Below are 12279 nucleotides of genomic sequence, written 5' to 3' on the forward strand. Positions count from 1 at the left end.
CGGGGTGGCGGCGTGGAGGGCCCCGTGGTGGTGGGCGCTCCCGTGGCGGCGGCGGATCTGGCGCGGCGGCGGCGGTGCTGGTGGTTGCGGGCGGGCCGGTCCCCGACCAGATCCGGCTGGATTTGTTGCCTGGGACCCGGCTGGTGGCGCAGGGCGGAGGCCGGGGCTCGTCCTGGTCGCGGATTCAGGAGGGGACGGTGGCGGTTGCCGGCTTGCTCCTTGGATCTGGCTCAGGGCCGTCAGCGGGTGGCTCTAAGCAGTCCCTCGGGGTCCCGGCGTGGATGTGGGCTGCCACGGTGTGGTGGTGGCCCATGGCGGTGGTCTGGGTCATTTCACGGCGGCGGTCGGACTTCTTCGGCGTCTGCCTGTCGGTGAATGCCCTTTTTGACCTTCGATTCCTCTCTCCGTCGTTCAGGCGCTACCTTCATCAGAGGGTTGGCCCTCTCCCAGCGACGCCCATCACTCGTCTCGCGCCCGGCGACTGGACCGAGCTCGTCTCACGCCCGGCAGCAGGACCGGACTTGTCTCGCGCCCGGCAGCAGGACCGAGCCCGTCTCGCGCCCGGCAGCAGGATCTGACTCGTCTTGCGCCCGGCTGCAGGACCGAGCTCGTCTCGCGCCCGGCAGCAGGACGGGTCGATGGTGGCCAGGTATGGCCGGACTTCGGGTCTCGACGCTGGGGACGGCTCAGGAGTGCGAAAGGCGGTTCCTTTCCATTCGTCTCTTCGGTTGGGGTAGTGGTGGATGGCGGGTGAGGTGGCGTCAAGGTCATGGATGCTGGGTCGGCGGCCCTGGTGGTGGTGTCGCGGTGCTCCTGGGCAAAACCCGTGACTTGGTGCTGCCTGGTGGCCATGGCCGTGTGGGTGGCGTGGTAGCCAGGGTGCGGCGTTCGGTGGCGGTGAATATTGGTCGGGGTGAAAACCTGTTCTATCTTCGGACTGACTGGCGACGGCGAAGCTCGTTCCCTTCTTGAAGGCGTCGCCGCGACTCTCGCTGCCCGTCGTGTTGCTCCGGAGGAAACTCTGATCCTTGGGTCGGGCGGTGGCGGCGCTTTGGTGTCGTAACCTTCCTGTTGGCACCGCCTTGGAGCCCATGGAGCGTCGTATGTAGCTTCCTCTCTTCGCGGTGGCGTGTTCACGGTTGAGGCCCCCGGTGGCTCTTGTAGTGCTAGGGGTGGTGTTGTTGCGCTCAGCGCCTATGTATCCTGTCTTGGGTGTGTGCGTGTGTTGGTGGCGTGTGTTGTACTGGGTTGTTGGTGATCTGTGCTTTATATATAAAGCGGGGCGAAAGCCTTTTTCGGTAAATAGCTTATTTCTTAATGACCCACTCCAACAAGATCATTGGCCTCCATAGTCTGGAAATACTAGGATGAACATGTTCAAGATCCTAGTTCAAAACATGTAAGGATGATCTACCTATCATTGTTCTCCCCTTTATTATGCCACTATGCCAACAAGAGGAGGGTGTGAAGATGGCCTCGACTATTGCGTCGAGCTTACCCAGCTATCGCTGTTGCGGGGCTCTTGGTAGTTGTACCATCATTGATGGAGGTGTGTGAGGGGGTTTCAAGCGGAGGAGGAGGGTTCCCGTAGTAGAGGGGCAATGGGAGTGAGCCGAAGTCAACATGTACAACGAGGGGCGGTTGTGAGGAAAATATCTTAGCCAAGACAAAAGATTGCTCTTTGGGGAGGAAAATATGAGAGCCTAGCCAGTTTGAGTGTGCCTCTCAAAATATATAAAGGGAGACAGTGTTAACTGCTAAAAAGGCCCCCTACAAAAAACAAACAAATAAACTACTCAAAAAACAGTTTTTTTTTTGTAGATACCTTTAGTGGAAGGCTAGAGATGCTCATAGATGGCACCCTCTCAATATGCATGATTTTTGTTTTGAGGATGGATTAGAGATGCTATTAGAAAATCTCAAATAGCTTCTAGTTTGCAGATGTATCTATTGCAACAACCATGGGTGCATTCTACACATAAGTTGACGCCATTGGTAGTGGCCCAACAAAGGGGGGGGGGGTTACAGAAATAACATATTAGGGGTCAAATATGAGCATAGGAATCCAGATATCTCTAATCTAGTTTTGTAGTATTAAGTTCTTTTGAGCTTGGTGCTATTGAGCTACAATATCAAGTCTCAAGTAAATGGAACATGTTTTCTCTTCATTGCCATCGGTTCTCTTCTTTTGGCCCGCTACAATATCAAAGCCCGTGCCATCAGTTTCAACAAGCCCGAGTGGAATGAAGGGGGGAAATGTTGGAAATATGCCCTAGAGGCAATAATAAAATGGTTATTATTATATTTCCTTGTTCATGATAATTGTCTATTATTCATGCTATAATTGTATTGATCAGAAACCGTAATACATGTGTGAATACATAGACCACAACAAGTCCCTAGTGAGCCTCTAGTTGACTAGCTCGTTGATCAACAGATGGTCATGGTTTCCTGACCATGGACATTGGATGTCATTGATAACGGGATCACATCATTGGGAGAATGATGTGATGGACAAGACCCAATCCTAAGCATAACACCAGATCATGTAGTTCGTTTTGCTAGAGCTTTTCTAATGTCAAGTATCATTTCCTTAGACCATGAGATTGTGTAACTCCCGGATACCGTAGGAGTGCTTTGGGTGTACTAAACGTCACAACGTAACTGGGTGACTATAAAGGTGCACTACAGGTATCTCCGAAAGTGTCTGTTGGGTTGGCATGAATCGAGACTGGGATTTGTCACTCCGTATGACGGAGAGGTATCTCTAGGCCCACTCGGTAATGCATCATCATGATGAGCTCAATGTGACTAAGTAGTTGGTCACGGGATCATGCATTACGGAACGAGTAAAGTGACTTGCCGGTAACGAGATTGAACGAGGTATTGGGATACCGACGATCGAATCTCGGGCAAGTAACGTACCGATTGACAAAGGGAATTGTATACGGGATTGCTTGAATCCTTGATATCGTGGTTCATCCGATGAGATCATCGTGGAACATGTGGGAGACAACATGGGTATCCAGATCCCGCTGTTGGTTATTGGCCGGAGAGCTGTTTCGGTCATGTCTGCGTGATTCCCGAACCCGTAGGGTCTACACACTTAAGGTTTGATGACGCTAGAGTTATAAGGAAGATTTGTATGTGATTACCGAATGTTGTTCGGAGTCCCGGATGAGATCCCGGACGTCACGAGGAGTTCCGGAATGGTCCAGAGGTGAAGATTTATATATGGGAAGTTGTCATACGGTCACCGGAAATATTCGGGGGCATACCGGTATTGTACCGGGGCCACCGGAGGGGTTCCGGGGGTCCACCGGGAGGGGCCACCTGTCCCGGAGGGCCTTATGGGCTGTAGGTGGAAGGAAACCAGCCCCAAGTGGGCTGGGGCGCCACCCCCCTAGGGCCCATGCGCCTAGGGTTGGGGGGGCCTAGAGGGGGCGTCCCCTTGGCTTGGGAGGCAAGCCCCCTCCCCCTTGGCCGCCGCCCCCCTCTAGATTCCATCTAGAGGGGCCGACCCCCTTCCCCCTTCTCCCTATAAATAGAGGGGTGGAGGGAGGGGTGCAACACCACATTGAAGGTGCAGCCCCTTCCCTCCCCAACACCTCTCCTCCTCCGCAAGAGTTTGGCGAAGCCCTGCCGAAGAACTGCCACTCCATCACCACCACGTCGTCGTGCTGCTGCTGGAGCCCTCTTCCTCAACCTCTCCCTCCTCCTTGCTGGATCAAGGCACAGGAGACGTCACCGGGCTGCACGTGTGTTGAACGTGGAGGTGCCGTTGTTCGGCGCTTAGATCGAAGTCCACCGCGATCTGAATCGCTTTCGAGTACGACTCCTTCATCCACGTTCTTGCAACGCTTCCGTCTCATGATCTTCAAGGGTATGAAGATGCACTCCCCTCTCTCTCGTTGCTAGTTACTCCATAGATTGATCTTGGTGATGCGTAGAAATTTTTTAATTTCTGCAACGATTCCCAACAGAAAACTGTCAGAAGCACATGCATGGTGAAGTCAACTAAACTTACCAGAAAATCAATGCCAACAATTCAACTTGTACTCTAGAAGTTTCTATTAATATTCTTAGCTAATCATATACTAGACAGTAGTATTAAGAGATTTATTTGATCATGCTATTTAAAGATCTCTACCATGCTTTTAAGGATACTAAGATCTCCTTACCTTTGTTACCGTTGTAGCTAGAAACTTCCATATACATCTTAGCCATACAACCCATGGAGATGTTAGTTTGGAGATGTTAGTTTGTTTCTTAGCTACCAAAATAACTAGATCGGCAATGCGCCTTGGCGCAAGGGTGCCGGTCCAACCGATATGATCAAGCAGTGAAATATCAAACTGACATGATGCAGTAGTAGGAAGGCAAGTTTTGCACGTGTAACAGAACAACTTGAACAACTTAATCAAAGAAGTGCTACTTATCGAACCCCAACTCCCACATGTGCGTGTCTATCATGCTGGAAATATATCAAGGAATTAATCAAAAAAAGTTCAATGATCAAATATCTGATATAACCCTTTTTCAATCAACATCTGATATTACTCAATGTATCTCAGGATGGAAATATATCTGATATTACTCACAGAGGTGATGGTAGATACTAACAACAGTAAACACTCCGCAAAATATCTAAAAAATGGCCCTATCTAAGCAAGGTTCGGTGTGGTAGATATCAAAATCGGGCCATAGTATTAGTCCAAGATAACTGATGTACACCGTTTTTCACACTGCATAATAGTAAACTACATGGTTGAATATTAGATATATAACTTTGTCCATTTGATTTGGTTGCATGTTGCAACACATGTTGCCTTGCCGGTGTCGACGCCGATGCTCGACTGCTCTTGGAGGCGTCAACGGTGGTGTCAAGGCTGAGGGCGAGGAAGAAGGGCTGGTCGCCGGCTCCATTTTGCATCTGCAGAACCCAAGAACTAAAGATCAACCAAATGATGTGCTGTGAAGGCTATACGTGGTTGAATGAGTTTGCATCAGGAAACATGTCAGCTCAAATGAGAACTTCCACAAGAAAAATGCTCTCAGTGATAGCGTTTGTTTATCACTGCAGATAAAACTGGTTATGTAGTGCGGTCCTCTGTTTATGTACATGCCATGCCAGACTACTATGCATGAAATTTATACTGAGACATGGTTGCTAATCTTTCTAGTTTATATATTCTACTTTGACACTGTTTTTTCTTTCTTTCACTGAAACGTGCAACTAAAAATACCAAACCAGGGTTTACAATCAAAGACAAGATTGCATTATGATACTTGAGCAGAAACCAATACAATTACTCAGGTGTTGGTGCGGTAGTGTTTTATGCACGAGACTATCTATAGAAGCTAACGAAATTATGCAATACAAAGCGTGTGGAGGCACATGGATAGTTCCCATCAGGTCTCTTCTATATGTTGAGATGTTGAAAAACATATAGGTGCATGAAAACTGTTTCACACAACTGAAATGCCAATGGATGACTGATTGAGTCTAGGCATGAAATAAGAGCTGAGTACCCTCAAGAATTGAATGATAAAGTAATTAGCATGGCATAGAAACAATTTACAGGACATGATGGTTTCTGCAGCTCATAGGCATATATAACCGCAAATAAAGCTAAACCGCCCTCAGTATTACCTCAGGGGGCTTCACACTGATCCTGGCACATACATATAAATTTCTCTCATGTAGATTGTCCACAAACATGTCCACAACCTCGTTAGGCAATGTCATGTTAGCATGGTTTCCCTATGAAAAAACACAAGCAGAGAACACATTCAGTAACCAACAAGCATCTTATAATCCTGGAGAACAGCATCAAAAGATATAGGTTGTCAACATTACAAAGACATAATTTATCCTACTCAAATCACAGGCAACTAAGGAAAGCCCTTAAATGTCCTACAGAGACACCAATGTAGAGAAACAACAATCACAACTTGCATAAGCAGCGTATGAGTCGCAAAAGACTGGAGAACAAAATAGGCATTCACCTTTTCATCAGTCACGACCATATGTATACTCTTGATAGGGCCATCATCAAAGCCACCTTGCTGGTACCATAACCTAGAGATGCGCAAGTTAATTCGCTGGTTACAAACGGCCGAGGAGATGCCAGTTAGGTCGACAAAAGGTGGCACCGCTGGGGGGTAACCTACGATAAGAAAGCAGGAAAGTAAGCAACAGCAAAAGCAAAAAAACAATCGAAGACGAGAGGCAGGGGCGGGTACCTCTTGATCAATCTCCAGATCCATCGCTCTTGTCGATAGACTCCGTTGGCAAAGGCAAACAGAGACCGGTGTCTGTAATCTTGCAAGCCCAACACACTGCTTACTGTAGTTTGCCGTGTGTCATCAAATACATTATATATGCATCTGAAGTTAGTAGATATCCTCATATAGGTGATACAACATAAAGAGCGATGGTCGTGTCCGGTCACTGGCAACCATGGAGACCCCCACGGACGTCTCTCTGCGGGTCAGCAACGAGACCGACAACATTCGCTATCGTCCTTCTCAATGATGTAGGTGAGAGCAACATATCAGTCACTTGATACTTGAGAAGTAAACTGGTGATATAAATCATGCCCACCCAAAGGGAGTTACAGTAATCTTACAGGACCAGTGAGTTTAGTATAGATAACAAACGGTAGAGATATATCAAAAGCAAAGAAATTGAGTATATTAAATCAATATGGATAATTATTTTGCAGGCTGATGACAAAATTTATTCCAAATGGCAGATAGGAAAAACAGGTTCGCATCAAATTCAATACAAAGCATAAAGATTCAAGATACCAAAAGCTTGAGTGTGTGGGACGGTAAACAACCAGTTACAATGCCAGAAAGAGCTGAAATTAACTCTACTACTATGCTCCAGAGACATCAAATTTTCAATCTGACATAGCTATCGTGGAGTTTACATGAGCAACTATCACACAGGTACAGGGCATCTTACCTTAAATGTTTTGCACAATGACATCTAGCTGGGATAATCTCAAAATATCTTAGAACACCAACACTATTTCCCTTAGTTCACCCGTCCCTGCAACATCCATGGAAAAACACAAATTTGTCGTTAGCTCATATAGCATGCAACTTGCTCTCGCACTGAAACCGGAATAAGATTTTGTCAGCAAATATTATGAAGTAACAAAAGAAACCACAAAATCCAATCATGTTAATAGAGCACCAACAGAATCTCTAATATCATTTAGAGACTAAAAGGAATAATAATAATGACATATGAAATCAGTGTTTTAACTTTACATGCTTGATAAAGAAAATGCCACAGTGGGCCATGAGAAGCAGAGTCCACCTGACTTGTTCATGAAGAGTAAAAAGATCACGTAGATCTTCCGTTGAAAGAGAATTTCCCTGTAAAAATGAAAACAGAGCCATGAGAAATCAATGTACTTGGCCGTTTGAAGGATCAAAAAAGGAAAAGATCACTTTATGTACTTGATCCTGCATTTAGTCGTTCACTTGTTCCTGATGAATAACTTTCTGGAGGCATTCTTTTGCCATTTGACGCTGATATACCTATAGATGAATGTGTCATATCATATTGTCAGTGGAAGAAAGTAACCAGCAACTCAGTACTTCTTCGCTAGATAATGTAAAAAAAGTGAAAAGACATGGAAAATACAAGATCAGCCTGACGACCGCAAACCATGTGGGCTCAAACAATGGAAATAAATAAGGTTGGAGCACCATGGACCGGGCAAATCATAAGCCCGTCCTTGAAATTCTTCTAAAAATAGCAGCAGCCACCAGTATGTTGCAAGCCAAGATAGTTTTTCTACCCACGCTAGCCCTATCTACACAGCCCTGTCCAACCACATCAGCTATCCCTTTCACATTCTCATCAGCAGACAAACCAGCCTGTAAAAGGTACTCCCTTTGTAAAGTATTATAAGAGCGTTTAGATCACTACTTTAGTGATCTAAACTCTTATAATACTTTACAGATGGAGTATTAAGCAAAGAGAACATTTTTCCCTCCAAATACTAAAATACATAGGCACCAAACAAAACAAACAAGCAAACATATTCTCAATTTTCACACATAAAAAATAGCTAGAGAAGACTGGTATATACTCATTAGCTAGACCTGTATTAGATCCTACACTGATTTTTAGCTAGACCTGGTACATTGATGGTATTATATACCAGTGTAGGATCTAATACCATACCTACATATATACCAGTGTAACATCTAATACCATGGTACACTGAGCTAGACACTGGTATATATTCAGCTGGACCTCATGTGTAGTGATGCAACTATTGTCAAGAACACCGTCAGTGCAACACCTATCATCATGCAATCAATGGGCTCACCAATTTGCTACATGTTGCGGTAATTACCTATTACATTGATGGTCTGAGGTCTAGGCCCCTGGACCAGAGTCCTTTATACACCTGATTTCTCATAATCATTCTTGTCACTATTCAATAGTATGAACCTGGCATAAATAGTCTATGAGATACAACATAGAAGTGACTTCGTTAGTTGGCAGGTAATACGAAGGTAATATGAACCTGGCTCCTTCCATAGCGAAACTGTTACTAAAGCATTAGCAAGAGCAGACTGTCACAGAAAAAAAAGAGGACAAAAGATCATATTTTGTTATGAGCTTACACACAATTGTCACCGCCGCTAGACAATTTATGATGAACGTGAGAACTTGCACAAGAAAAATGCTCTCATTGATAGGGTTTGTTTATCACTACAGATAAAACTGATTATGTAGTGTGGTCCTCTAATTATGTACATGTCATGCCAGACAACTATGCATGAAATTTCTACTGAGATAGGGCTGCTAATCTTTCTAGTTTATATATTCAATTGACTTTCTAAATTAATTACACCAATTCACATAGACACATGGTCATTGAATTTGACAATCACTTAAGTTTACAGTATATGGCTCTTGCGAGTGCACTATTTTCTTATCTTTTTTTCTTGATCAGTTCACCACAAAATGATAGATTTGTCCAGTTGTTCTAACTATCACAAAATTTATCTCTTGAATAGGTGAAGAAAATAAATACTTATTGAACAACATTATATGACAATGATGCATCTCATAATACCATGATATGTTAGGAGACTCCTTCTCATATTCAGTAAATTTTGGAGAAAGAATAATTAGAGAACCAAAATTAGGGAAATACACACAAAAAGAAGGCATCTCGACAAACATACATGTTGTTCTTCCCCTCCTATATCCTATGATTTAAGCCTACGCATCTCGAAATAGCCAGAGGATCACTGCATTGCTCTTTTTATCAACACCTAAATTATTTGCAAGTATGACCGTTGATTTAGAACTTCAACTGGATCAAGCAACAACGCGACAATGGTTCTGAAAATATTAGGCATTGAAGTATGTTCATCCAAAATTTAATGCTAATCCACCATCCAACAACTACGTCACAAACGCAAAACAAATGACCTATAGCATGCCTCAAATTACCTTTATATTGGGATCCAACACGCACCAAATACATACAGAGAAAGGGGAGATGGGCGATAGAGGTGGAGAGCACCTTCGATGGAGTTGGCTGCAGAGGAGAGGAACATCAGCAGCAACACACAACCTACACCGTGGAAGTTGATGAACTTCCCCGTGAAGCAGCAGCACCCTTCAACAGACCAGATATAGCAGTATATAAGCAATGGGCAGTAGCAGATTCACAAAACATCGATCATATATTTATACAGAACATAAAGATGCACCTTTCTGAAAAGAGATAGAAGTATACCTGCAACGCGGTCCTGGTGAACCTCAAAGATAAAAATTCGCTAACCAATTAGCGTTGCAAGCTCATGATCTGCAATCTCTTCGGAAGCTGCATAATTAACATGACTGTGTGAACCATGTAAAAGCAAAGGAGGAGATGAACATCATGTTGATATTTTTATCCAACATATAAACAAACACCCCTCTTACTTGGAACCTAGCTAGCCCACTAATTCCAAACAAGCCAGCCTTTCATGCACAATGGAACAAACTTCCAGCATTCCATGCACAAAGAAACGACAATTGCAGGTCCTACCAGGATCTAGGCAAGGAACAAAAGGCATAGAGGCACATTCCACTAAAACAAACGAAGAGAATAATACTCTTGTATTTACCAGAAAAAGACAAGAAACAAAAGGTAAAGTATTTTTAATGCACATGAAGCCAAAAGAAATTGTCTCAGCAGACAGAAAATAGTAAACATTTAAATTAAAGCAAGCATCCAATAGTTTATCAACAAATAACTGACACATCCCATTGTTAGAATGTAGTAGAAATAGTAAACATCAGCAAAAAAAAGAATAACAGGGAAAGAAAAAATGTAGCAGAAATATTTAATATGTGTTTGTGAGTTTGTCTTTTCCTAGCTGGAACATCGTTAGAATCACTGTTTCAAAATAAGTCGAAAATGCTCAAAAGAATAATTGTCACCTGGCTTATGTTTGTGAGTTTGCCTTCTCCTAGCTGGAACATCATTAGAATTATAAAACCCTCCCATCCCTACAGAATGTCAAAAAAGAAACAATTGGGCTATTAGATAGAAGTTAAATTTCATAGGACCAACATATGAAAGAAAGCACTAAGAGGCAATCATATAATTAAATTATGATAACTGGACAGTTTTCTAATACAAATAAATAATTAACTTCAACCTTGCACTGATCATATATCTTTTGAACCATAGGTAAGGGTCAAAATGAAACCAATCTGTGCAGATGAGACAGAGCAGTAGAAAATTAACTCTACCCCTAAACTCTCTCTCTATATATATTGAACTCTAAATATAATGAGATGAGCATATACATAGTCAAACTGCATAAGTAATAATGCAGTGAGATGTTGTCCTTTTAGCAAGGAAAATATTGTCCTTATTAGGGGCATGGCAATTGAATTTAGCGAATACTTGTAGTTCCTAGTGCATGAAAAAAACATATCCCTACTTCAAGATAATCATCTTACATGTATTTTTTACCTAGACAACTTCTTTGGCTTCTCACATTAGATATTTAACTTGAAAAGGAATTTTGAATCATGTAGCATGTCTATCAAACAATTGTCAATTTCGTAAAACTTGATACACAGTTCTACATATAGCAACAATGGAGTTATTAAACTGAAAACCAAGGCTGAATATAATGGATAGATTCAGCAATACCAAGTTCTGATGTGTTTGTCTCACGTGAAAAATGAATCCATCAGCAGCAGACTTGCAATGAACAAACACGAGCAACAATAACAAAATCCAGTGCATTATCAACTACATAAGGTAAAGAAATTAACAACAATCTGCAAGTAGTAGCAGCCTTATTTGTATTACTTTGTGTTGTATAAGCAGCAATAATCTCTCTACAGCAACAGCATAATACTACCACTAATCTCTAAGTAGAAGTGTTGTCCCCTTCTTCTTCATCCACGCAACAATACAAATCAGATCAGAGCAACAACAACATACAAATCACATCAACAACATACAAATCCCCTCCCAGCTGTAGCCTCTCGTGGCATGGCAGTGGCGCACAAATAAATGGACAACATGGCAGTGGCGCACAAATAAAACATGCAGGAGTGGGAGGGGAGGACGGTGGAGCTCACCATGGCCGGGATATCGTGAGGAGTAGGTACCGGCGGCGGGGTAGAAGGGACTGGTACTCACCAGGAACACCGACTGAGGAGCAGCAAAGGGGTGGAGAAGAGGAGGCCCAGCCCGATGCGCCCTGCAAGGCTGCACCCGGTGGCTAGCGGGAAGCCGAACCGCGCATTGGGGCGAGGGAGGAGATGGAGAGGAGTCTCCGGAGTCCATCGGAGCCACTCCGGCGACGAAGGTGATGCCCAGCCCGAAACCCTAACCACGGCTGAGGGCTGCGAGCGAGTGCGGGAGGCCGTGTGTCACGGATCTGGCCGGATGGGAGGAAGAGGCGGAGCACCTCCCGTGTGGGCGCGAGGACGACGACGGTGATCCGGCGAACTGGGCGAAGGAGACAACGCTGGCGCGGGGAGCAGGGTTAGGGAATGGGAGGAGGCGACACAGGAGGAGCTGGGCGCTGGGGAGGCGCGAGTGCGGGAGGGAGGAGGCGGGATGGACTGGGCGAGCGGCGGTGGCGGCGACGGCCGGCGAGCATGGGCCTAGGGTTTGTACAGGGGGAGGGAGAGAGGGGAGGCGGGGGAAGAGGAGAGGGGCAGGCGCGAGTGGGAGAGGAGCGACGGCTAGGTCGGCGGCCGACTCGGAGGAATCGACC

The 12279-nt window shown here is 44.7% G+C and overlaps 1 protein-coding gene and 1 long non-coding RNA gene across 2 annotated transcripts; both read right to left on the reverse strand.

Annotated features, from left to right (window-relative positions):
* Positions 1-4502: 4502 nt before the first annotated feature.
* On the reverse strand, positions 4503-6465 carry LOC119350682. Its single transcript, XM_037618392.1, has 4 exons — positions 6456-6465; positions 6010-6170; positions 5654-5764; positions 4503-4933 (listed from the first exon to the last, which is right to left on the reverse strand). Exons 1-4 carry the CDS (start codon positions 6463-6465, stop codon positions 4691-4693), a joined length of 525 nt encoding a protein of 174 aa, XP_037474289.1. The 3' UTR covers positions 4503-4690.
* Positions 6466-8425: 1960 nt separating this feature from the next.
* On the reverse strand, positions 8426-10575 carry LOC119349033. The gene is made up of 4 exons (XR_005169199.1): positions 10475-10575; positions 9786-9872; positions 9570-9665; positions 8426-8496 (listed from the first exon to the last, which is right to left on the reverse strand). It is a non-coding gene; the product is annotated as an uncharacterized LOC119349033 (long non-coding RNA).
* Positions 10576-12279: the final 1704 nt, after the last annotated feature.

The sequence above is a fragment of the Triticum dicoccoides genome, chromosome 1B (assembly GCF_002162155.2).
Source record: "Triticum dicoccoides isolate Atlit2015 ecotype Zavitan chromosome 1B, WEW_v2.0, whole genome shotgun sequence".
NCBI classification, from domain to species: Eukaryota; Viridiplantae; Streptophyta; class Magnoliopsida; order Poales; family Poaceae; genus Triticum; species Triticum dicoccoides.

Bases quoted from the DNA above. Each gene is read 5' to 3' on its own strand.
- LOC119350682 (XM_037618392.1), bottom strand. The intron at 5,765-6,009 runs GTGAATGCCTAT...GTTTTTTCATAG, and splicing joins TGGTCGTGACTGATGAAAAG to GGAAACCATGCTAACATGAC. The intron at 4,934-5,653 runs GTAATACTGAGG...TGGGTTCTGCAG, and splicing joins TCAGTGTGAAGCCCCCTGAG to ATGCAAAATGGAGCCGGCGA.